This window comes from Bos javanicus, chromosome 21 (genome assembly GCF_032452875.1).
Source record: "Bos javanicus breed banteng chromosome 21, ARS-OSU_banteng_1.0, whole genome shotgun sequence".
In the NCBI taxonomy this organism is placed as follows: domain Eukaryota; kingdom Metazoa; phylum Chordata; class Mammalia; order Artiodactyla; family Bovidae; genus Bos; species Bos javanicus.
In genome coordinates this window covers 26118716-26145559 of record NC_083888.1, presented here as the reverse complement: position 1 = coordinate 26145559, position 26844 = coordinate 26118716, and the positions used below count along the sequence as shown (strand labels likewise).

The window sequence follows — 26844 nt, the reverse complement described above, 5'->3', positions numbered from 1 at the left end:
AGTACAATATTACATAGCCGATTGTGTTACTTGGGTACCTAAGCTCACTCACTTTGTTGGACTTACAAGCAAATTGGACTTAGAAATGCACTCTTGAAACAGAACTCATTCATATATGCAGGGGGCTTAACTGTAATTTTAAAGAAGATTTTAACAACAAAAGCAAGAGTGGCAAAAATCTCAGAATATTGGACCTTTAAATACATCCAGCTAGTGGAAACCTGCATTGCCTTTTCCTTATTTTGCTTTGAACAAGTCAGAGTGTCTTCTTACATCATGAACTGGCGTTAGGGATACACCAGATCATTCCAGTTCTCATGTCCCTTCCAAGGATCATCTATCTGACTGTATACCCTAAGGGTCTACCTGGTGGCTCAGATTATGAAGAATCTGCCTGCCATGTAGGAGACCTGGGTTCGATCCCTGGGTCGGGAAGATTCCCTTCCCTGAGAAGACAATAGCAACTCACTCCAGCATTCTTGCCTGGAGAATCCCATGGACAGAGTAGCTTGGCAGGCTACAGTCCATGGGGTCACAGAGAGTTGGACACAACTGAGAAACACACACACACACACACACACACACAGAAATGTAATGGACTTATAGAACACAGCACAGTTAACCAGAGAAATGATCATGCTGTTTCATATCTCTGGCCATAATTCAAGAAGACTAAACTTTAGTGGCATGGGAGGAGAAGGAAAGGATTAAAAATTATTTTCCTTATGAATGCTGTCTTACACCAGGGATCCATTCTGCCAAGAAATCTATAATGCTGTGGATATAACTCTTCTACTGCAAGAGCCTCTCCTAGGGTCAGCTGCTGCTGCTACTGGTGCTAAGTCACTTCAGTCATGTCCGACTCTGTGCGACTCTAGAGATGGCAGCCTACCAGGCTCCCCAGTCCCTGGGATTCTCCAGGCAAGAACACTGGAGTGGGTCAGAGACCCTCTCATTTCCAAGAAATTATAAGGGACCTAGAGCCTGATAAGAACTCATAAAGCAGAGAGATTTCCAATAGGGTCAGAGGACTTATCTTACTAATACTTGTTGTCCTGTGATTGTTGAGACAGAAACTTGTCCAGATCCAGTCTGGGCTTAAGTCAGTAAACCCTTATTAAAAACTGCCAAGCAGTAGGCTCTTAAGCAGCTGGTTGTGATAAACACCCTATATCCTTGGGGGAGAGCAGGGGACGTGACTCCAGGAAACCATGTGCAATGATAATTCAAGCTCCTGAGGATAAGAACCCCACTCTGTAGTTATCCCTCCAGGCCAGGTCAATACATCTAAGATGAGTTTTTAAGGATTTTCACTTTCCATCTACAAAGAGAATTTCTGCCATTCCATTGGAAAAACTGGTTCAACTTTAAAACGCTCGGGAATAAAACACTGTTCTATTATTTAAAATAGGTCATAATGGCTCCTTAGAACCAATTTGGGGAATGAAATTAAAGAGAAGAATGAGAAAGAAAGCTCAATAGTGCTTTAAAAAGGGAGGGAGGCGGGGGTGGAACTTCCCAGGCAGCCCAGTGGTTAAGATTTCTCTTTCCATCGCAAGGGGTGCTGTTTGATACCTGGTCAGGGACCGAAGATCCCACATACCTTGCAGACAGAAAAACAAAACATAAAACAGAAGCACTATTGCAACAAATTCAATAATGACTTAAAAAAAATGGTCATATTAAAAAATATATATCTTTAAAAGGAGGGTGGCATCAAACATGGCAAGACTATGTTGCTGGAATATTTGCACACAGCTGACAAAATCATTAGAAAACAACTGTGGAAGTAATTCCTAATGGCAACAAATTGAAGAGGAAGCCTTAGAACATTTTTAAAGTCAAAAGAAATATACTGAAACCGAGCACTTGCTACTTAACAGCCACACCGGGTGATGTAAGTCGTTTTCTCCTCCTCCACTTCCTTCTATCTTTGTATCAAGTAGTGATAACTGTCTCTCCTGTCTTTCTCATAGAGCTATTCTCAGGAACAAAGACTGTCTGGGATAGCACTTTGGAGATTACAAAACCCTTTAGAAATACAGTAAGCTATTTTTCAAATCTTTAAAATAAAGGATATCTACTATTGATATAAACTTTTTCCTTTTCTTTCCCTCTTTCTTTTCAGATTTTTAAAAATCCATATGAACAAACTTACATACAAGCACTTTACATTTACTGATTTACTACTCATAACGAACACGACTGCATATACAACTATCATTTCTCCATTTTACAGAAGAGACCAAGTCACAGAAGAAACGCACAGGTAGGTTTCAAACCCAGGCTGTTGGGCTGCTCTGTCCTTGCTCTGCACCATGGAGCTTTCCCGAGAGTTATCAAGGGTTCTGTGTCCTCATCCTCAGCCACCTTCACTTTAGCAGGATCCATACAACAAAAGCGAATTAGTGAGGATTATCCAATCCAAGTGCTGAAAAGAACCTGAGTGGACATCTCAATAGGAAAGAATCATTTCTATTCTTTCTTTCATTTGATTTCCAAAGGTTCAGGAGGCTTTTGTTTTGTTTTGTTTTCAGAATACCATTAGACAAAAGCACTGAATTCTATGTTGGGGGTGGGGTGGAGGAGGGAGGAGCAAGGCACTTCTCTGGGGATATTCAGTTATCTTTTAAATGCCAACTAAAGATTTTCTGGTTCTGTAGAAGTAGAAGATCTGGTAACAATGCAAGACTGTACCAAGTGTCTGGCCAAACACCTGACACATCAGACACTCAGTTTGCCCAAGGACTGCCACTTCTAAAAATGCTAATTTCTCATCATGCTCAGATCCTACAATTCTGAGAAAAGAGATCAAAATCTATTAAGTAACCATATTAATCTAGAGCACTGTTGTCCACTTTTCATCATGCATCCTTTTTCATAAAAATGAGAACATGTACTCCTAGTGTACATGTGTAAGATGTATAAAAACTTATATATACATGCTTTAAAACACTATAAAATCTTATGAACATTTAAAACAAAAACATAAATTGAAAAATAGCAGGAATCTAATAAAATGGTACAGATGATCTTATTTGCAAAGCAGAAACAGAAACACAGACAGAGAACAATCGTATGGACACCAAGGGGGGAAAAGAGAGGTAGGATGAATTGGGAGATTGGTATTAACATAAGGAAGCCCAACATATATATACTACTGTGTATAAAATAGATAACCAATGAAAATCTACTCTATAGCACAGGGAACTCTACTCAGTACCCTGTGGTGACCTAGACGGGAAGGAAATCCAAAAAAAGAGATATGTGCATACTTGCTGTACAGTAGAAACTAATACAACATTGTAAAGCAACTATACCCCAATAAAAATTAAGAATAAATAAATAGCAAGCAGAAATATAAGTTCTGGTATTTTCTTTGCACATCCCAACATACAAGTCTTGAGCATCCTGGATGATGCTTACCCCACCCCATCACCTTGGTAGAGGAGTAACAGAGAATACTGTGATTTCAGAACCAGAGCCCCAGGGTCCAGGGTCAAGATGACAGGGTCCACAATATCATCTCCGTGTGACCCTGTGTGACCCTGTGGCTCTGTGTGACCTGTGTCTCCGTTTGCCCCTGGGACAAGTCATTCCTCCCTGCTGGTCCTCAGTTTTCAAATCTTGGTATGTGTTGGTCGCTCAGTCATATCCGACTCTTTGCCATCCCATGGACTGTAGGCTGCGAAGCTCCTCTGTCCATGGGATTCTCTAGGCAAGAGTACTGGAGTGGGTTGCCATTTTCTTCTCCAAGGGATCTTCCTGACCCAGGGATTGAATCTGGATCTCCTGCAAGTGGAGATAACAGTTTCCACCTTACAGATATGTTGATGATTAAAATAATGTACTGAGTGTAATGTGCTTAGCACAACACAGACAACCCAGGAATGATGGTTAAACCAGAACTGACATTTAAACCACCTTCTTATAAATGGAGAAAAAGTGAGGCCCAAAGACATTACCTGACTTTCCAGGCCATGGAACTGGATATCCCAATGGTGGCCTAGAAGCCACCATCTCTTAGCTCCAGATCAGTGATCTTTTAACTGTACCTTAGGGGGTTCTCTGGTGGCCTAGTGGTTAGGATTCCTGGCTTTCCCTGCCACGGCCTGGGTTCAGTCCCTTGTTTGGAAACTGAGATCCCACAAGATACATGGTGTGGCCAAAAAAGGAAAAAGATATATATATTAACTGTAACCTACTATTTCTAGATAAATGGAACACACTCTGGGGTCCCCAACTTTTCTATCTTTACAACACTGGTGTTGAAACCAAGGGTCAAGACTCCAAAACCTTTTCTTTGATAAATATTTAGTATTAAATCTACTTAATATCTTCCTTAAATTTATTCTTACAAGGCAATCCATGCTCCAAAGATGGTACAATACCAGAGCACACCAGGAAAAGCTCGTGTCTGCAGCTAGCTCATCACAGGCTGATGCAGACAGCAAGAAGATGTTACTGGGAGGCAGACAGCTAAGATTTGTGCATTTCAAAGATGTAGATTTTTCCTTTTAAAAAAAAAGAGAGACCTATTATAAAATAATGACAAAAGAGTAAGGATGGAGCGTGGGTTGAAGTATACAGATGCTATAAGAATGGCAGAATGTTGATAGCGGTTGAAGGTGGGTGAGAAAGACATGGTGTTTAATATTTTATTTGCCTTGTATATCATAATAAAGAGAAGACTCCTGAGAGTCCCTTGGACTGCAAGGAGATCAAATTGATTTAGTCAATCCTAAAGGAAATCAACCCTGACTATTCATTGGAAGGACTGATGCTGAAGCTTCAACACTTTGGCCACCTGATAGCAAGAGCCCACTCACTGGAAAAGACTCTGATGCTGAGAAAGACTGGAAGGCAATAGAAGAGGGCAGCAGAAGATGAGATGGTTGGATGGCATTACTGACTCAATGGACATGAATCTGAGCAAATTCTATGAGATAGTGAAGGACAGGGAAGCCTGGAATGCTGCAGTCCATGGGGTGGCAAAGAGTTAGACACGACTTGGTGACCGAACAACAACAATCATAAAAGTTTTTTTAAAAAATGGCAAGGGGGAAAAAATAGCTGGTGTAGAAGTCTCAAGGACCTCTGGAAATGAAGACAACAGGGAGGCAGTCAGTGGAATTGGACGGACACTTTTCTCCCGTTCTGCTTTCTCTCAATTGTCAGCTGAGATGAAAAAGATACATATTCCTCAACAATAGCTGCCACAACCACCTTCTCCAAGTCTTTTAAAAACATGAGCTGGTCATCAGTACATGTGTGGAGGACTGGGGGCGTGCACTTTGACAGCAGGTAGACTTGCATCCACTCCTGGCCCATCAACAACAAGAAAGACAAACATCCCCCTATCACCTCAAAGTACTCCTGCTACCCTTCTTGGGGTGGCCCCTGCAGGCAGCTTTGTCTTCCAGTCATGTGAAGGAGGGGACGGTGGGCTATGGAGAGGACCTCAGTCCTCAGGGTCCGAGTTGCCCCTCTCCCTCCCCTGAGCTAGGGTAGACACACCCTATTCAGGAGAGAGACCTCAACAGGCAGCTGTGTGTGTTAGTCATTCAGTTGTGTCTGACTCTCTGCAACCCTAAGGACTGTAGCCCACCAAGCTCCTCTGTCCATGGGATTCTCCAGGCAAGAATACTGGAGTGGGTTGCCATGCCCTTCTGCAGGAAAAGCTGGGGCGGCCACAGATAACCGGTGGTGCAAGCAAAGGAGATTAAGACTCTGAATCTTAAACCTGCAAAGAAAGAGGCCTCAGTAAAAACACCGCCCACCCATCACCCCCTCCTGCACCCAATCATTCTCCTCACTGCTTTGATGACACTCAGTGGTCTTTGGTACAACACAAGGAGTGTTGTACTGGGGTTTCTGTGCAAGCAAAAGTCAGTCTGCCCGTGTCCTCAAAAAGATCGCATTCTTTTCTTCCTTTCTCCCTCCCTCCCTCCCTCCATTCCTTCCCTCCTTTCTTTCTTTTTTTTTGCCACATCTTACAGGATCTTATTTCCCAGACCAGGGATGGAACCCACGCTCTCTTTTTTTTTGCCACATCTTACAGGATCTTATTTCCCAGACCAGGGATGGAACCCACGCTCCCTGCATTGTTAGTGTGGAGTCCTAGCCACTGGACTGCCAGGGAAGCCCCAAGGAGATTACATTCTTACGTTCTTGCAGGAGTCAGACAGAACAAACCAACGACCAGGTGATGAGAGCTAGAACAGACGTATAATCAGAGTTCTGGGAGGACAGAGAGGGGTGGCTGCCTGGTTGGCAAGGTTGTGCAGAGGACACCAGTCAGTGGGAGTGGGGTGGGGTGGATTCTGAACAGCCTGTGCTGGCCTGACAAGGGCATACCAGATAAAGACACAGAAAAGTCAAGACATGTTTTTCTCCCATAAACATACAGTCCTTTATTCCAAGCAGCACTTTTCAGAAAAGAGGTGCTCATGGAAGAGACAAGTCCTGAAAGATTTAGATTCCAGTTGTCTGGGGTGTGAATTAATTAGCTTTGCAATCCTTGAGTCAAAGGGAGGATGGGAGAATGACTCAAAAATAATACAAGGATGGAGTTTAGAAGTTAAAGATGTCTATAAATGTCCCCAAGAAACTTTTGTCTCGAGGACTTCCCTAGTGGACCAGTGATTGAGAATCTGCCTCCCAACGCAGGGTACGCGGGTTTGATCCCTGGTCGGGGAACTAAGCTCCCACATGCCATGGGGCAACTAAGCCTTAGTACTGCAACTACTGAGACCACACGCCCTGAAACCTGAGCTCCACAACTAAGAACCGACGCAACCAAATAAACAAACAAATATTTATTTTAAAAAAGAAAAGAAACTCTTGTTCCATTTTCAGTTCAGAGAGAAAATAAATGGAAATAGGTTGGCGGAGGGATTATGCAAATTAAAACTGTCATCTTCACCATACTTAATCCTGCTGAAGTGACTATGATACTCTCACATTTTACACAAGATGTGTAAACTCGGGTCCATCTGAGTCAGCATCAGGGTTTTCAGAAGATGGTCCAGGAGAAGCCAGGAAGCAGACGGTAATGATGGGCCCCCTGGGAGGACCACAGAACACAGGAGCAAGCAGAGCCTTCTGCAGGCTGCTAGGGGTGCTCGGCAAGCTCGGAGCCATCAAGCTGCTCTCCCAGTTCCTCAGAAGAGATGGCAGGCAAGATCAGTGATCACTCCCCAGGGACAGAGAGTGACCAAAGAGCCACAACTCAAGTAAGCAGAACATATACAGCTTGACGCCACGGGGATGTCTCCTGGGGAGACTGTTAGCTGCTCAGTCATGTCTGACTCTTCTGCGACCCCATGACCATGGGATCAAACCCATGTCCCCTGTATTGTGGGAAGATTCTTTACCATCTGAGCCACCAGGGAAGCCCAAGTCTCCTGGGGAGACTAGTCACCCACCGGAACATCTGACCCTCCCATGCTGGGTTTGTTCAGGGGCCTGGCAAAACTAGATGAAAGGACTAAATAGGCTGTTATGGGGTGACTTGGAGAAGGCAATGGCACCCCACTCCAGGACTCTTGCCTGGAAAATCCCATGGATGGAGGAACCTGGTGGGCTGCAGTCCATGGGGTTGCTAAGAGTCGGACACGACTGAAGCGACTTAGCAGCAGCAGCAGCAGCAGCATGGGGTGACCTTGGCAAGGAGGTGGCAGAGGCAGGGCTACCCCAGGGACAATGCCAGTTCTCCCAAGTTTGTTTTTGGTTTAACTGCTTTCCCTCTTGGAAGGGACGATGCCCAAATTTATCTGCAGTCCAGACTTCGTTCCTGAACTGGACTTACACCCTACTGTCTGCTCTTCATCTCCACTGAGAAGTCTGATGTGTGGGGCTTCCCCGGTGGCTCAGTGGCAAAGAATCTGTCTGCCAATGCAGGAGACAGGTGTTCCATCCCAGATCAGGGAAGATCCCACATGCCATGAGGAACTAAGCCTGAGTGCCACAACTACTGAGCCTGTGCTCTAGAGCCTGGGAGCCACAACTACTGAGCTCACGGGTCCTAGAGCCTCTGCTCCATAACAAGACAAGTCTGTGCACAGCAACTAGAGAGCAGCCCCTGCTCACCACGACTAGAAAAAAGCCCATGCAGCAACAAAGACCCAGCACAGCCAAAAATGAAAATAAATATATAAATAAAATTGTTTTTTAAAAAAGAAGTCTGATAGGTACCTCAGACTCACTGGATCCGATGCTAGACTCCTGACCTCCCCTGCCCCCCTATCCTGAACCACTTACTTACACCCCCACCCACAACCTTAATCAACTGCAACTCTTAAGTTTCCTGTTGTTCTAGTGGCATCAGCCACGCACTCCCTTGCTCACTGCTGCTGCTGCTAAGTCGCTTCAGTCCTGTCCAACTCTGTGCGACCCCATAGACGGCAGCCCACCAGGCTCCGCTGTCCCTAGGATTCTCCAGGCAAGAACACTGGAGTGGGGTGCCACCAGCATATACTGCTGCTTCTGCCTTTAAAACAACATCCATATCTGAGCTCGTCCCTCCACCTCTGCTGTTACCACTCTGGTCCAAGCCCCCATCATCACATATCTAAAGCACTGCAGGGGAATTCAAATTCAAATTCAAATTCTGAATTCCAGAATTCAGAGATCCTGAAATATCCTTGCATTATTTACGACAACAGGGATAAATCAAGTTGCTCTAGTTAAACCCATGTATAAGAATCTTGTTCTGGTATCACAGACCTTCATAGTCAATATAATTATCACTGCATATGGTCTGGTTCTCTCCAATGACAATCACTAACAACAGTTTTGGGTAAGTTAGAATTCTCATGTGATTACCAACCATAATAAAAATAATGGAGGTGTTAGCCAGCAGTTATAATTACTGTCTGCAAACTCCCTCTTTGCGAATATACTCTGAATAAAGGCTTGCTCTGCATTTTTCCTCCAATGTAACTGCCCATTTAAAAATGTAAACTGAGGATTTCTCTGGTGGTCCAGTGGTTAAGACTCTGTACTTCAAATGCAAGTGACTATGGCTGGATCCCAAGTCAGGGAACTAAGATCCCAGACGCCAAGCATCATGGCCAAAAAAGAAAAAAAAATTTTTTTTTAGATATAAAAACATAAACTAAAGGAACAAAGTAATAATCAGCATCGAAGGTTCTTTGTGTTCCTTTTCCATCCGAGGATTTAAGCAGTGCTCGGTTAATAAGTAATCTTGAGGTGACTGACTGTTTTCAGTGACCCAACAAATCAATGACACACCACAGTTAACTGTTGGTCTGAGCACTGAATGCGAATGGCTGAGGCTTTCTGGAAACAGGTTTCCAGTTTCACCATGGTGCCATGGTTTTAACACTCTGAAGTAAATCAATATTGTGGAAGTTATCAATGAGCTCCATTTTACAGAGCCTTGAAAACTCAATATGAGATCTCTGGTACAAGGCATCATGGGAGTATTCATATTTCAGAAGGAAATCTGTGCATTCAGGTCCCTAGACCAACTTTTGGAAATAAAGATACCTCTATATATTGATATTAGACAACATATTAAAAAGCAGAGACATCACTTTGCCAACAAAGGTCTGTATAGTCAAAGCTATGGTTTTTCCAGTAGTCATGTATGGATGTGAGACTTGGACCATAAAAAAGACTGAGCACCAAAAAATTGATGCATTTGAATTATGGTGCTGGAGAAGACTCTTGAGAGTCCCTTGGACAGCAAGGAGATCAAACCAGTCAATCCTAAAGGAAATCAACCCTGAATATTCATTGGAAGGGCTGATGTTGAAGCTCCAATACTCTGGCCACCTGATGTGAAGAGCCAACCCATTGGAAAAGACCCTGATGCTGGGAAAGACTGAGGGCAGGAGGAGAAGGGGACACAAAGGATGAGATGGTAGGATGGCATCATTGACTCAATGGACAAGAGTTTGAGCAAACTCCAGGAGATGGTAAAGGACAGGGAGGGAAGCCTGGTGTGCTACAGTTCATGCGGTCACAGAGTAGGACACGACTTAGTGACTGTACAACAGCAACAATCTATCAAAGGTCATCCCAGTAATAAAGAGCAACCAGAATGTCATGAGTGCTGGAGAGAGAGGAAATATCCTGTTTCACCCAGAATGCAAGTTCCAATACTGAGAGCTAAGCCTGGAAACAGCAGGGTGAGGGAAGAGAGCAGAGGAAGGGTTGGCAAAGTAATTGTGAGGTATTGGATTACAGGTATGGTTTCCTCTCTTTTTAAGATCTCCTTTAGGGATATAAACACCTCAGTAGATGAAGTGCTATCTGATTTAAAATACTAACGCACACCACTCTCCAAAGCCAGAGCATGATACTTAGAGCCCACGAGCCCAGAGGAAGAAATTCAGAGGCTCTTTCCCCTTTGTCACAAATAAAACTAACACTCCTTTACAGTTCTTTTATAGCCACACCCACCAAGCTCCCTTGACCGGGGTATTATTTACATCTCTGGAGAGAAGGGAGGGAGCAATTTCCTTAACACCTGATCTAAGTGCCCAGTCTGGGCTCCCCTGGTGTCTCAGTGGTGAAGAACAGGCCTGCAATGCAGGAGACACAAGAGACGCAAGTTCGATCCCTGGGTGGGGAAGATCCCTGGAGAAGGAAATGGCGATCCACGTACTGTACTCCATGGGGTCCTAAAGAGTCGGACATGACTCAGCGACTAAACTACAACTACAAACAAGCATGTGGTCTACAGCACGATCTGAGCATCTGGTGATTAATGCTCTCAGTGATCTTGTTGTTGCTGTTCAGTCGCTCAGTCGAGTCTGACTCTTTGTGACCCCAAGGACCAGGCTTCCCTGTCCTTCACTATCTCTAGGAATTTGCTCAAACTCATGCTCATTGAGTCTTAAACAACAAAAACACCCCGTCTGCTGTGCTCTGACTGTGTGGAAAACACTGCTAGAGCATGTGACGTAAGATCATTGTTATTATTATTACTGTTATCATTATAGGCACAGGAAAGTTTTCTCTTCTTACTTTCTAGGTTCTTTAGCTGGTCTAATAATTAAACCTTGATAAAAGATTAACAAGACAAAAGCAAACAAGTTTAATAACACGTGTATATGGGAAAGACCCAGGAAAACAGAGTAACTCTGAAACGGTGGAAGCCCTCACCTTAAATGCCTTCTTCAGCTAAAGCAAAAGAAGAGGGTGGTGGGATACTCTCTGGGAGGTCACGAGGCAAAGCAGAGAAAACAAAGGTGAGGTTGTAATGCAAATTAAATTATCACCTTCTGCACCAATGAGAGCTCTGCATTCATGATGAAGGTCACCTCCCCCCAACTTCCAGGAGCAGCCTGGAAGACACCCTTACAAATGGAGATTTCCTTTATACATGGAAATATCCCTGATGCTGGGAAAGACTGAGGGAAGGAGGAGAAGGGGGCGACAGAGGGTGAGATGGTTGGATGGCATCACCGACTCAAACGCACAGTTTGAGCAAACTCTGGAGTTGGTGAAGAACAGGGAAGCCTGGCATGCTGCAGTCCATGGGGTCGCAAAGAGTCGGACAGGACTGAGCAACTGAACAACAACAGCATCTACTTGGGTTTTCCAAAGCTTCTCCTGAGTCTGCAAGTTTCTTAAAATAATCAGCCTCAAATGATCCTGATGCTGAGGAGACAGGAAGTGAAGTGGTCAACTCTGCACCCTGGTAAAATTTAACTGAGGTTCAAAAAGGTTAGGAAACTTGCCCGAGGTCAAGCAGTTAATAAGTGGCCTAGGCAGGACCTGAACTTATACCTGTTTGATTTAAAAATCTCTGCCCAGAACTATTAATGATGTCAGAGAAAGTGAAGGCGTGCAGTCACATCCCTCTTCAGGTTCCCCTTGAGACATTGCCTGAGCTACTTTGACAGAAGAGCCAGAAATTAGCTCTGGCTATAAATCATCTAAATGAAGGACTAAGTCATTCCATCATTCCAAGCTGTGCATCTCTTCTAATCCTAAGACACAGGAGTCCGTGGAACCCTGCAGAGTTTGGGAGCTCCCCTCTTCTCCCTTCTTCACCCACTGTCTCTGGGTGCTCCATGGGCAGTGCAGAATTCTGTCCCCACACCACAGATCAACTTGGCACAGCAGCCCCAGTTGCAGGGCAGAGAGAAGAGAGGTGACTAGAGAGGAGAGTCCTATCAGTCCACAATTTTCCATTCCCAGGCTCAGAGAGGGAGCCAGAGGCTGGTCACAAGGCAACCACATCACTGCTCCACTGACCTGGTTTAAGGTCTATTAATTATGATCTGTTCTTCAAGGCCCGTGCTCTCTGGTCAGACACACGATGGGGCACACGGGCTGAGTGGAGAGTGGAGACTGCCCCGCACAACACTCTCCAGCTGGGGCAGGACTCACTGAGGCCCAGAAGTGCCAGCTGATGCTCCTGGCCATGGCCTCACCTCATCCCCAAGGGAGGAGCCCTGTCCACTTACACAGCCTCAGCCCCAGCCTTACCATCCTGGGGTACAACAGGAGAGTCAAGCATGGGAAGGAGGGGTCTAGAAGCCAGAGGGAGGCCAGCTCCTGGGCAGATGAGTGGGGAGAGGGAAGGTAATAAGCACAGCTGGGTTGGGGGGCAGGTGAGGTGATACGCAGCGATCAGGAGCATGAAGAGGTTTGTTGTAGAAAGAAGGAGCAGGTACGCAGAGAGGAGATGGGAGACACCAGCTCAGAAAGAGGAAGCTGAGAGGGTGAGAATCCAGGGTCTTGATGGCTTCCGAGCCCCCAGCTTCAGTCCCCAAGAGGCTCAGGAATCCTGCAAGTATAAGCGGGGCTGTGTGTCCTCACATGGTCCACATGAGTGGATTCCTGGCCACCAAAGACCTTTGACTAAAACCAACTATATAAGTATATGAAAAAAATCTTCCTTAGCATTCATTTTTCTCCAAGTCTTAACCAATGAGGGCTTCCGTGGTGGCTGGGACAGCAAAGAATCTGCCTGCAATGCAGGAGACCCAGGTTCAATCCCTGGGTCAATAAGATCTCAAGAAGGAAATTGCAATCCCTCCAGTATTCTTGCTTGGGAAATCCCATGGACAGAGGATCCTGGTGGGCTACAGTCCATGGGGTTGAAAAGAGTCCAATCCTTAACTACAGTCTCTAGGCGAGTGCAACTCAACTGAGGCTGCATGCAAGCATACACATATGCACACACATGTGAATTCATGTTCCTTTATACATGTACACACACAGACACACATACATGCATATGTCTAGACACACATACACACACGAAAAATATCTACCTAGGGCTGCTGAGATGCAGCCAGGCTTGAGATTCACTGCAGAGACAGAGTCCACCACGTTTCTCAGTGTAGCCAAGAGAAGCAAATTCAGAAACATTAGGTACGCTCCCTTAAAAATCACGAAACACAGCCTTACTTAAAGAAGGCACCTCAGAAGACATGTACAGTATGTCCCCTACATATGAACAAGTTCCATTTCCGGAAAGCATTCATAAGTCCAACAAAGTTAGCCTAGGTACCCAACTAACACAATCGGTTATATAGTACTGTACTGTCATAGGTTTATGGTACTCTTCACACCAATGATACACACAAAAACACACAAAATAAAACATTTAAATCTTACAGTAGTACAGTACCTTGAGAGGTACAGGAGTAGAGTACAACAGCTGCACACAAGGGCTGGCATCAAGAGACAGAGAGGAGGTGGGAGATGGTAGAGCTGAAGGGTCATCAGCAATAGGAGCCGGAGGACAAGCTGAGAGGTCATTCATGCCTGAGGGTGATGGAACGCATGTTCGCATCTTTGAAAGTTCCCAGCTTAAAGGTTCATATGCAGGGAACTTACTACAGTCACCTCCCTTGTTTTGAAAACAATGCAATGTAAAGCACAGGGGTGTGGGGTGCCTCCCTGTGCAAGGCGACAACACGGGTTAGAGGGACTGTTGGAATTAGAACTAATTTCCCTAGTTCAAAAGGTTTTGTGCTCATCTCACTTTCGCAAATTAAAACTTCTATGAATCAGCAAGCCTATTATTTAAAGCAATCCTGCAGTGGGGGGTGGGGAATCATTCTAATACACAAATAATGATATCCTAAGTACAGCTGTGTTGAGACTTCAGATTCTTGTACCCAGGGCTTCTTAAAGTGAAGCAGAATTACAGCCTCAACACTGGCTTAAGCAAAATCTAATAGATAGAGTAAGTCTGCCACCACCATGAACAGTACAATCCCTGAAGGCAGATTCTGGAGTCTTATACGGGGTTATTAATATATGTAGTTGTTGTTGTTTAGTTGCTAAGTCGTGTCTGACTCCTTCGAGGCCCCATGGAGTGTAGCCTGCCAGGCTCCTCTGTCCATAGGATTTCCCAGGCAAGAATACTGGAGTGGGTTGACATTTCCTTCTCCAGGGGCTCTTCCTGGCCCAGGGACTGAACTTGGGTCTCCTGCACTGCAGGTAGGTTCTTTACCACTGAGCTACCTGGGAAGCCCTCATGAGTTGAGTAGTTATTAATTTGGAGAGAGGGACAGAAAGGCAGGCAGTAGCAGAAGGTTGGGAGTGATGTCAAGGATTTGCTCTAAGTGACCTCAGGATAGTATCACTCTAATGACTTCAAGGGAAAAAAAGGGGGTTGTGGGGAAGGCTTTCCATCAATATTCCATTGTACCAGTAGAGTTTTCAGACTGAATTTTAGATAAGATTGAGCCTCCAATATTGCCCTAAATAAAAACAAGTATGCTTAGAAGAGGAAGCCCATTAAGGAGTAATTGACCATTGACACAGAAACTGAAAACGCTTGTCAGATCTTTGGTACTTGGCTCACAAAAGGAAAGTAAGACCCCTCGAAAAATAGAACCATCGGAGGGAATTCCCTGGTGGTCACTGGCTAAGACTCTTGAGTTCCCAATACAGGAGGCCTGGGTTTGATCCCTAGTCAGGGAACTAAGATCCCACAGGTTACAACAAAGATCCTGCATGCTACAGCCAAAACCCAGCACAGCCAAAGAAATAAGTAAATATTTTAGAAAAAAAAAAGAACCATGGGAAAGTGAGGTTTAGTGGGAAAAGGGTGACAGCTCAGAATCTGGTTGTGCTAGAGAGAAACCCAGCAATGACGGATCGGGGAGGGCGGATTGAAGAAGCAGGTACAGTCCAAGAGCACTGGAGGAGGGGAGTGGAGCCACAGCAAACCACAGAAACACACTGCACCTGTGTCAGTTTCAACAGGTCTGCTCTTAAGATTACATTCTTATTAGTGGGATATTTGCACACTGACTACCTTGAATGTCAAGCTGCTATTCTATTTCCATTCTAGGAAGATCACTGTGCATTCACGTATCACACCATTCACAGAACATTCTCTTTACTCTGTCCCTAATCAGTGAAACTAAGGTAGAAACACGAGCATTCTTCCTTCCATCATACCATAGAATTCCCTCTGAGAAAACTGACAACAAAGAAGTTAGGTCGTTAACTTTAACCTGCTTGGGAAACTAGTCACCGTTTGGCTCTTCCCAGGAGAAATCCATCCTGACTCATAAATGTAAACAACACCCACAACCGATAGCAGGTGCGTTTCAAGAGCCCACTACCTGAGGGTATCCATTACAGTCTTCCCAAGACAGGGGTTTTCCAATTATATGGATCCTTTAAATCACAAAGGGAAAAGTTATAAAAGAGCAACACATGGCTACACATTTAAAGTTTCTCTAAAATCTGATCTGTCTCACAGAAAAAAGAAAGTTTCACATTAACAATAGGCAAGGGAAACTATCTTAGTGGCCAGTACAAGTACAGTATCAATACACGTGTGTTTGATGGTTAACGGCTCATTAGTTGAGAGAAGGAATGAGTGAAGGGACATAGTCTTTTGTAACTTGTCACAGTTTAGACCGTAAAGAATCCACCTGTAACGCAGGAGCCCCAAGTTCGATCCCTGGGTCAGGAAGATCCCCTGGAGAAGGGAATGGCAACCCACTCCAGTATTCTTGCCTGGAGAATTCCATGGACAGTGGAGCCTGGTCCATGGGGTTGCAAACAGTAGGACACAACTGAGCAACTAATACTTTTGTACCTAGACACTGTAAGTCCTTTTTTCCCCCAGCATCTCTGCTTGTGACATCTTAGTTCCGTGACCAGCGGTGAAACCTGGGCCCCTGCAGTGAAAGCACAGAGTCCTAACCACTGAACCACAGGCAATTCCCTGAAAATTCTTATTTACCTTCCTCTCTCAGCATTGCTTTCTCTGACAATGTTACCAAATGCCTCTCTCCTCCACAGTTTTTGCATGAAGCAACTTCTATAGATGGTGATGGTAAACACTAACAACAAATTGACTCATAAATGCCCCTACTTCCCTGTTTCTCTAGATGAAAATGTTTCAGCTAAAATTCTCCCCACTTTACTTACACCTCATTCCTTGAGTTATTTGCTTGTTTGGGTTTACACCTTCAAATCAGCTTGATTTTGATTCACTCCCTCTTGAATCACAAGCCCCAATTCTGCAGCCTAAAGCTGCTCACATCCAAAAAGGATGTGTGTTGAGGAGGCTTAATCCGCCTACTTAATCCCACCTTAACCAACAGGCAGCTTTTCCTGCACAGATTAATCACTCCCCTTCCCCCCAGCCCAAATTACAACACTGCCCTCCAATAAGGTTGCAATGATTTTCATAGTGTCCTTTCTACAGATATTTCTAAGTGACTCCAATTCACTCCCTCAATTGCTTGGCTACACAGCATGCTTGTAAAGGGCATCAGTAACTCAAATGTAAAACATGTCCCAACCTTCAAGGCCTCTACCATGCTTAGATTCTCCACTGTCTCTCTCACTGTTCCAATACCAACTGCCCATAGGCTGAACAGTATCTATGTGTGTGTGAATGTAAGCACGTGTCCCACTCCCAAAATTTATCTCTTGAAATCTAACCCACAGGGTGATGTTTTGGGACATGGGGCTTTTGAAGGGTGACTAGGTCTTGAGGGTGAAACCCATATGAATGGGATCAGTGCCCTTACAAAAAGTAAAAGTGTTAGTCCCTCAGTTGCGTCTGACTCTTTGTGAACCCATGGACTGTAGCCTGCCAGGCTCCTCTGTCCATGGAATTCTCCAAGCAAGAATACTAGAGTTGGTTGCCATTCCCTTCTCCAGGGATCTTCTCGACCCAGGCAGGGATCGAACCCAGGTCTCCTGCATTGCAGGCAGATTCTTCATCACTGAGCCCCCAGGGAAGTCCTTATAAACCAGCCCAAGAAAACTCCCTTGGCTCTTCCACCTTGTGAGGACATAACGAGAAGCTGGCAACCAAAAAACAGGGTTCTTGCCAGAGCCTGACCATGCTGACACCCTGATCTCAAGACTTTCAGCCTCCAGCACTGACAAATTTGTGTTGCTTTTAAGCCACTCACTCCACGGTACTTTGCTATAGCAGTCGAACCTTATAAGACATCAGCTTCTTTCTTCTAAGCTCAGTCTATACCCTCCTTTCAAATCCAACCTCTCTAATGCATACGTTTCAGTCATTTTTCAAATGCTTAAAATAATCACCTCTTGCCCAACTAGCAATGACCCACCTTTCCTGCCTTCAAGTTTACTTCCTCCCCAAACCCTTACTTTAGATGACTTGCCGACTTACTTAGGGGATGTGCTACCTTTACCTATGGAAACACCAGGCAGTGATTGTGTTTGAAGTCCTCCACCGAGGACTGGACCCATCGCTAGAGCATGCAGAGAGGGTGGGCCAAAAAGTTTGTTCAGATTTTTCCACATCTTGAAAAACCCAAGCAAACATTTTGGCCAATCAACATGGAGAAAGGATGCAAAGAAATACAAAAGGGTTACTGTCACTCTGTTGTCCAACAGAGATGCTTCAAGGCTGCAAGCATGAGAGATAGTGGATGCAAAGTGGATCAGACCTTGAGCCAATACAATTTTTGTTTTGAGCCAATACATTGTAACCTCTTTCTTTGCCTATGATTATGCCCATGGATACGAGATCCTAGAGGTAAAATAGATGCAACTTAAAAATTAGGAAAATTTGAATCTATTTATTTATGGGGTGCCCGTATGTGCAAACCACTAAACAAATATTTAATGAGTTCCTATTATCTTAAGGCACTTTGCCTGTTGTTGGGAATACAGAAGACAGGAAGTGCTTGCCCACAGGGAACTTCCAATTTAGTGAGATGCAGTTAAACAAGAAACAGCAACACAATGTGATTAGTGCAGATGAACGAACAGGAACACCAGGCGCTCATGAACCCAATCAGGATCCAGTCGGGATGGAGAACCAGGGGTACAGGAAAAGGGCCCACACAAAAGGCCAGGCAAGCACCAGAAGGTCTTACAGTCCTCCTAGGGGAACAACCTAAGTGCAGAGATGGAAATGATTTAGGATGGCGTTGGCTTTCCAATCAGAGTTCTGAGCAGCCTGGTTCCTCAGATCAGAAAACAGAAAGTTCCCCAAGGAAGGCATGAAGACTGGGAGTAGAAAAGGGGACGTGAGGGGCTTCCCTGCTGGCTCATTGACGAAGAATCTGCCTGCCAATGCAGGAGACACTGGTTCAATCTCTGATCCAGGAAGATCCCACATGACGTGGAGCAACTAAGCCCACGTGCCACAACTCTAGAGCCTAGGAGCTGCAACGAGAAGCCGTCACAATGAGAAGCCCATGCACCACAACTAGAGTAGCCCTGTTCACCACAACTAGAGAAAAGTCCACATAGCAATGAAGACCCAGCACAGCCAAAAATTAAATAAATAACATTTTAAGAAAGAAAAGGGGATCTGAGCTAATCAGCCATAGAACAATGGGTATATGTGGTGGGAGGTACTGCTGCCGGGGCCATGACCTGAACAGTCATAAACGGGTGGAGAAGAGGGCATCTTCCAGGCAAAGTAGAACAGAAATCTACAGACAGCAGACCAAGGGGAAAGGCTGTTCAGGGATTGCTTAGCTTCACAGTCTAGTAACTCCTAGCCTATTAAAACAACTGAGACATGTATATGCACCTCCAGAAAAATGTGATAAATCAGACTGCATGGTAATGTGGAAACAGTCCTAAACTAGCAATCAGGAGACCTTCCCGATCTTCCTTGAGCCTCTGTCAAATGAGGGTGTATAAGGACAGTGTCCATAAATGAGAAGGTAAATTAACTTAGTCCTTCCCAGCCTGCATTCTTTTTCTGCTTCTTAAAAAAAAAGAAAACAAAACATAGTCTACATGTGTAGTGCTCACAGGCAAAACTACTGCTTTGTGAGACATTTGCTTCAAATATATAGAGCACTGAAGAATTGATGCTTTTGAACTGTGGTGTTGGAGAAGACTCTTGAGAGTCCCTTGGACTGCAAGGAGATCCAACCAGTCCATTCTGAAGGAGATGAGTCCTGGGTGTTCTTTGGAAGGACTGATGCTAAAGCTGAAACTCCAATATTTTGGCCACCTCATGCGAAGAGTTGATTCATTGGAAAAGACTCTGATGCTGGGAGGGATTGGGGGCAGGAGGAGAAGGGGACGACGGAGGATGAGATGGCTGGATGGCATCACGGACTTGATGGACAAGAGTTTGGGTGAACTCCGGGAGTTGGTGATGGACAGGGAGACCTGGCGTGCTGCAATTCATGGGGTCGCAAGGAGTCAGACACGACTGAGCGACTGAACTGGACTGTGTATGTGTGCTTGATCTAGATGCAAAACATAAAATGTGTTCCTTCTTGTGGGGTCACAATCAAAAAAGTTTGAAAAGCACAAGGTGTGTAAGGTTTCTTCAAATCCTAAGATTGTCATTTAGCCTTTAAGTTCTAACCTATTTAACAGGTGAGTAAATCAACCTTGATGTGAGTTCTGGCATAAAACTAAGTAAATTCCGAGCAAAGGTGAGCTATGTGCTCAGCTTTGTGCTGTGTGTCTGTGTGTACTAAATTACTTCAGTTGTGTTCGATTCTTTGGGACCCTATGGACCATAGCCCACCAGGCTCCTCTGTCCATGGGATTCTCCAGCAAAGAACACTGGAGTGGGTTACCATGCCCTCCTCCAGCGACACAGGGATTAAACCTACATCTCTTATGTCTCCTGCACTGGCAGGCAGGTTCTTTACCACTAACGCCACCCCATCACACAATTCAAAATTTAACCTTACCCAAAGCCATGCCCATAATTAAATTACATATGACACATGTCTCCGGGAAATAATTATGTCTCCTGTATGTTGTAACACAGACACACCTGCATATTCAGGGCAAAGGATTTGCCTCATGTCTGAAAAAGATTTCATTCTAATCTAGACACTTACATATAGGAACAGTATTCTACAGAAATTTCACCAAATAACCTACTCAAGGTGGGATTATGTTTCACTTTAAGAAGACCTAATGCCAACCCTTTATTTTAATACCTTGACCAACAGCAGCTACTAGTGATCGATCGTGTGTGACAAATATGTATGTGAAACTCTTTATTGAAACAGGTGACTTTTTAACTACTTGTAGATTCTGACTCGGGGGCTTCCCTGGTGGCTCAGCAGTAAAGAATCCACCTGCCAATGCAGGAGACAAAGATTTAATCCCTGGATTAGGCAGATCCTCTGGAGAAGAAAATGGCTACCCACTCACTCCAGTATTCTTGCCTGGAGACTCCCATGGACAGAGGTGCCTGGTGGGCTACAGTCCATGGGGGTCTCAAGAATTGTACACTCAGCCTAAATCACTTTCAAAAAGCTTCATCCAAACAAAGTCCTTCAAGACTTGCGGAGAAGAATGTGAATAAGCAACGTACGAAATCCTAAGTATTTCCCTGTTGGATAGGCCATTTTCCCAGAAAGGCACAGAATAATTTATGAACATATGCATGAACAGGAATGAGGACAAAAATCACTAATGTTGGCTGTCTGCAAGTGGCAGGCAAACACATTTTAGATAAAGACGACACCTGTCAGTAGCTTAACAGTGCCAATTATACCTATTCTGGGGGCTCTTTCATCTGAAGCAATCCGATGTCAGAGAAAACATGACCTCAGGTGTTTTCACCATCCTGCTACTAGGTGGCTGGGGTGAAGTCACAGATACCCAGACTGGAGCACAAACAGGTGGACGTGACTTGCCCACTTACCCGACTTTCGGGTAACTAGAAACTAAAACTCAAGTTTGGTTTGCTGGTCTTACCGTGTCTAGCCCCAAAACCAAGCCCCCAGTTTGTGCCTTGCACATAAAAGACTCCCTCAGTAAACACTTTCTAGTCCTCCCGTGAATGCTAATTCAAGGTCAAGAGATTCCCCAAGCCCTTTAAGCACAAGATTCGAACTCCTCCTGGGGTTTTTTGTTTTTGTTTTTTTAACTAAGTTTCTGATAAAGATGCCAGGCTCACCACCACCAGCTAAACTTCCTGACCGCCTTGCCAGCTACTCAGCCCCGGAAGTCCAACTTCACACCACCCGACCTTCCAGCTCCCTCCAAGGCCGCCCAGACGTGGCCCCGCTGAGCACTTTACAACCGGAACGTATTTTGGAAGCCCTCCCGCCGCGCCCCCTGACTTAACAAGGAAGGAAACAAGAGGTTTGAGCTCATGCGCCTTGCCCAAGGTCACTTCACCCTGAGGCCCTCCAGCCTCTGGCCGCCGGCTCACACAAACTCAACGCGAACCAAGTTGTCTCTGCCCCGTATTTAAGCATGCCCACACTGCCACTTGTGGTGCCCAGAACCACAAAAGACCCAGCCGGGGAGATCGGGGGCACCCAGGCATGCCAAAGCAGGCAAAACCCTGCGAATCTGAACTCTCCAGGAACCAGAGGGCTGGCGGGGTTCTTGAAGGGGGTGAAAGAAAGCCAGGGATGGAAAAGAAAAGAGAAGCCACCACGGCCGCGGAGGGGTGTGTGTGTGCGTGGGGGGAAGGAAATCTCTGTTCGCCCACAGCCCCGAAAGAGGGTCCCTCTCCCCTCAGGCTGCCCCAGAGGCCCCCAGGGGATGCCAGCCCGGCCCCCTCGCAGCGGCCGGCCAGGCCTGGCGATCCTCGCCGGGCTCACCGGGTGCGCAGCGCCTGCCACGCGGCGTCGATGTCGGCGTAGAGGTTCTTCTCGGAGGGCTTGCCGGAGCTGACGCCGTAGCCGGAGTAATCGTAGGAGAAGATGTTGCAGTTGATGCGCGAGCCCAGGCCGATGTAGAAGCTGCACATCTGGCCCAGGTCCACCGCGTTGCCGTGCGAGAAGAGCAGCGTGTAGCGGCTGGAGGGCGCGCAGCGCACGAACATGCAGCCTAGCCGGTTGTCCCGGGCGGTGCGCGAGAAGAAGACCTCGACGGCGTCCAGCTCGCGCTGCGAGTACTGCCAGTCGGCGCGCTCGCTCAGGTGCAGGCTGCACCCGCCGGGCCCCGCGCCCCCCTCCTCGGGCTGCTGCGGCGCCGGCTGGGCCGCGGCGGAGGCGGAGGAGGTGGAAGCGGCCGAGGCCGGAGCGGGCGCGCCGGGGCCGCGCTGCTCCGGCGCCAGCACCGTGTAGGTGGGCTCGGGCGGCAGGAAGGCCAGCTTGGCGGCGATGCGGCTCGGGCAGGGCGGGCAGCAGAAGAGCCAGCACAGTTCGCCCAGCGAGAAGCCGTTCATCCTGGGGCCTGGCTCGGGCATCGGGGCGGCTGGAGCGCGCCGCCGCCGCCGCCGGCACGGCAGGCAGGCAGGCAGGCCGGCTAGGGAGCGAGGGCGGGCGGGCGCGCGGCGAGGAGCGGGCGAGCGGAGGGCGGCTGCGGCCCGCCCGCCCGGCGGCTGGAGGAGGGGGCGGGGAGGCGCAAGGGGGTAGGCGGGGCCGGCCCGGCGGGCGCGGCGCTGGGAGCCGGGGCGGGTCAGCAACGGCCCGGCGGGCCGGGAGAGGCTCGGGCATCAGGGGCCCGCGCGCGGCACACAAAGCCGGCGGCGGCGGCCATGCCGGCTGGAGCGCGCCGCCCCCACCCCTGCCCCCGCCCCCCGGCTCCCGCACGCCCGCCGCCGCCGCCGCCTCTTCCGGGTTACCGCGGGCCCGCGCCCCCGCCGGGACCCGGGCCGGGCCGGCGTCTGGGCTGGGCTGCCGGGCCGCCTACCTCGACTCCGCGCGCGGGGGCGCGGGCACCTGCTCTGGCCTGGGAAGCGCGTCCTCCTCCCCGGGACGCCCAGGCGCCCGGAGCAGGGGGGCGCCCCCGCTTAGGGTCTGTATGCAGGGGCAGGTGGGCAGATCCCCAGAGGGGTTCCGGGAGGGGACGCTGGCACCTTTGCCACCCTGGGAAGCAAGACCCGAGCGCTCCGGGTTAGGCATGGGGGCACGTGGGCCGATCGGGGGACGGTGGAGGGTGGGGACAATTGAAGGGGAGCAGGTACACTCCCGAATCCGACTCTTCCTCTCTCTCACCTCTCCCAGGAATTCTCTTCCCTAAATCCAAGTTTTGTCATGCGTGGAGATTCTTGGGGATTTGTTGAAGAATTAACGAATGAAAGAGACTTGAACCTGAAATTCTTGGCTCTTTGTGTCCATTGGTGCTTTCTGAGCTGGCTCTTCCCGAAGTCTCAGGACCATCAGGCGAACTGGTGGTGTAGGACAGAGCGCCGATGGATCGCTGCATCTCCCTGTTACAGGAGTTATTTCTGCCTATGTAGCTACAGCACTGAGCTTCCCTGGTGGCTCAGTGGTAAAGGATTCGCCTGCTAGTGCAGAGACCCAGGTTTGATCCCTGGGTGGGGAAGATACCCTGGAGTAGGAAATGGCACCCCACCCCAGTATTCGTGCCTGGAGAATCTCATGGACAGAGGAGCCTGGCGGGCCCCAGTCCATAGGGTCACCAAGAGTCAGACACAACTTACCAACTAAACTACAGCCACAGTATTACTTTCCTAGGGGCATGACTGGGCCTTCAGTAAATCCTGTGTCCATAGAAGTCAGCTATTATAACAGGGCCACTCTGTATATTTAGTATTATACTACATTGCCACTGTCATTTCTCATCTCAAGGGCAGTAGATTTTCTGGTGTTAACTAGGTGTCCTTTACAGCCCTAGTTCCTCTAGACTTGTTTCTGGAATCCAGTACTTTTAATGGTCTTAATCAGGAAAGATTTTACAATGATTTAAATCCCTTGTAATCTTGGCACTCACCTTTAAGTGATTTTTTTTTCAAATATTACTCTCGGTGCCTTGAAACTGAGTAGGCTCTGGTGCCAATTTCACAGAGCCTTCCACAACTTCCTTTTTCCTCCTGATTTGGCAGCTGAATTCCCTTTGAGGAATTGACAGGAGATACCCTTACTGATTGCCAACAGGGCAGCTAGAGACACGGAAATTGGCAGCATCACCACTCTGGGTCTCTTGTGTTAACTCACAGATGTCCAGGAGAATTTAAACTTTCCTCCTGGCTTTTGTGGAAGGTGTTATTTTTGAGCACCCTCATCTAAATGAATTTGCCCATCTTGATTTCAGTAACCTTCAGGACCAGGTTTGAAAAGATTATTTGTTCACTAAAATAAATTTTAAATGTTGTTGAAACTATCCAAGAAATTGGCTAAAGAAAACTTGGTTAGCAAAGCTTGTTCAGATTAAATATTTGAAGTCTATTTTAAAGTTATTCACACTTGGTGACCTTTCACCCAAAACCTTTTTTTTTCTTTCTTTCTTTTAATTTATTTGGCTAGCTGAAGCATGTGGTATTTACTTCCTCAATCAGGGATGGGACCCACGCCTCCTGCATTGTAATCGTGGAATCTTAACCACTGGACCACCAGTTGTTGTCACTCAGTTGTGTCGGACTCTGCGACCCCAGGGAAGGCCCCAAAACCAAATTTTTATCTTCTGGAGGTTAGGTTTCCCTTTTTAAAAAGGTGTATAACTTGCTACTCGATACAAAAATACTGTTTGTATTCAGCATCTATTGATGTAATGTTTCTTATGCTCACAGTACCTAAGATGTTAGAACTTTTGGGCTGAAGCTATAAAGAGAAGACAGTCCCTGCTTTCAAACACCTTACAATTTAATTAGAGTATTGGCAGAAGATTCAGAACACTTTCCCTGTGAATTTTTTAAAAGAGAGAGAGAGAGAGAACAAACCAAAACTCCAAAAGCCAAGGAAACAGTTTTGAACCATTTGCTGATTTGAACCATCACCTGATTCAGTGGTGATATTTCTGTGGGAAGTTAAGATGATTAGCCAAGTGTGTCACTCCCTAATCTTTCCAAGATTAGAATAGAATTTGGAGGACTTTCCTAGTGGTCCAGTGGTTAAGACTCTGTGCTTCCAATGCAAGGGGTGCAGGTTCAATCCCTGGTTGGGGAACTAAGATCCTACTTGCTGCCCAGCCAAAAGGAAAAATATTTGTTTATTTATATTCCTAAAGGATTTGTGGAGCGTCATGCAGTGTAATACCAATAAATAATAAAAGCCTGGTTTTTATTTTCATCCTCTTAGAAGATTACACAGAGGTGGATTCAAATAGTGTTTATTTCCCTGGACAGTATGTTGGTTCAAGTTTGTGGGAATATTAAATTGAGACCCTCTTTTAAATGAATTTGCCCATACTGATTCCAGTAACCTTTCGGACCTGGCTTCAAAAGACTGTCTTCACAAAAGTGATTTTTAGATGTTTTTGAGCTATCCAAAAAGTTAGCTAAAGAAAATCTGGTTGACGAAGACTGTTCAGACTATGTATCTGAAGTTTATTTTTAAGTTATTCACACTTGGTGAAGTTTTACCCCAAACCAGTTTTTGTGTATGCTGTAGAATAGAGCTCCCCAAACTTTCTCACCTCATGCCTCTTCTAGTCATAGTCAAATTTATGTAGCCCCTCAACACAATGCCCCTCCCCAGGAGGGAGAGTTTAATATCTCTGCCACACCTCTCACACCCGCGACAAAGGTGGCAGCCTGTCTTGGCATACTGGTTGCAGAACTTCAACATGCAGCCCAGGAAGAATAAATTTGCCCTATATATTTGCAAATATATTTTCAAAGGTCAGGGATTACTGACTGATCACTTTGATCTTAAAGAATATCCATGTGGCTCTTCCTGCATTTTAGAGGAAGAGAGAAGGGTAAAACTTCGAGTCTGGGTCAGCAGACATAGTTACTAAGTACTTACCATGAGTTGGTCACTGAGTCAATCTGCGGAATGCAGAGGTGGCTAAGACAGCTCCTCCTGCCCTCAACAAGCTCACTGAACGATTTGCTACACAGAATAACTCTGCATCCTGCTAAGCCATTCTGGGTCAGTAAACGGAACAGTATTCCAAGTAGTTAAATGCACTGGTCTCTATTATTAATATTGGCTTTTTGCACATTGAAGTTTTCTTCCAAATCAGTCTGCCTGATTCTGAGTTGCTCAAGATCACCCCACTTGTGACAGCATTTTTCACTGACCATCAGAGGATATTTATGCTTCAAAACTGGATATGGTTGTTTCAGTGGAAGTTAAAGAGAGATCGAAGATACATCAACCCCTGGGAATTCCCTGGTGGTCCAGTAGTTAGGACTTGGCGCTTTCACTGCAGGGCCCAGGTTCAATCCCTGATCAAGGAACTAAGATCCCACAAGCTGAACAACATAACCAAATTAGAGGGGGAAAGAAAAAATAGAGTGCCCTGTTTTATTTTTTCTTTCTTTAAATTTAGGACTGAATGCTCTGTGAAGGCTAGGATGATGTCTGTTTTGGTCACTGTTTCCTCCATGCCTTGTTTAAAGAAGATGCTCATCAAATATTAAATCATCAATTAAAGAATGAGTGAGTGATTTAGTGAATGCATCGAGACCAAGGTTATTCCTTCTCTTTCAGACAGTATTGTCAGAGTACAGGCTTTGAGAAAGACACAAGGAAGCCCAAGTCCATGCCAGCATCCCCCTAGGAATAGACTACACATGTCCGCTGGCTAAGGAGT

General features: G+C 46.3%; 1 protein-coding gene across 1 annotated transcript in view; it reads right to left on the bottom strand.

Moving 5' to 3' along the window:
* ABHD17C (abhydrolase domain containing 17C, depalmitoylase) overlaps positions 1 to 22676 on the bottom strand; it is a 54733-nt gene extending 32057 nt beyond the window's left edge. Inside the window, exon 1 of the mRNA XM_061394586.1 lies at positions 21999 to 22676. Coding sequence (XP_061250570.1) covers positions 21999 to 22588 — 590 coding nt within the window. The 5' untranslated portion in view covers positions 22589 to 22676. The remainder of the gene's footprint in view (positions 1 to 21998) is intronic.
* Positions 22677 to 26844: the final 4168 nt, after the last annotated feature.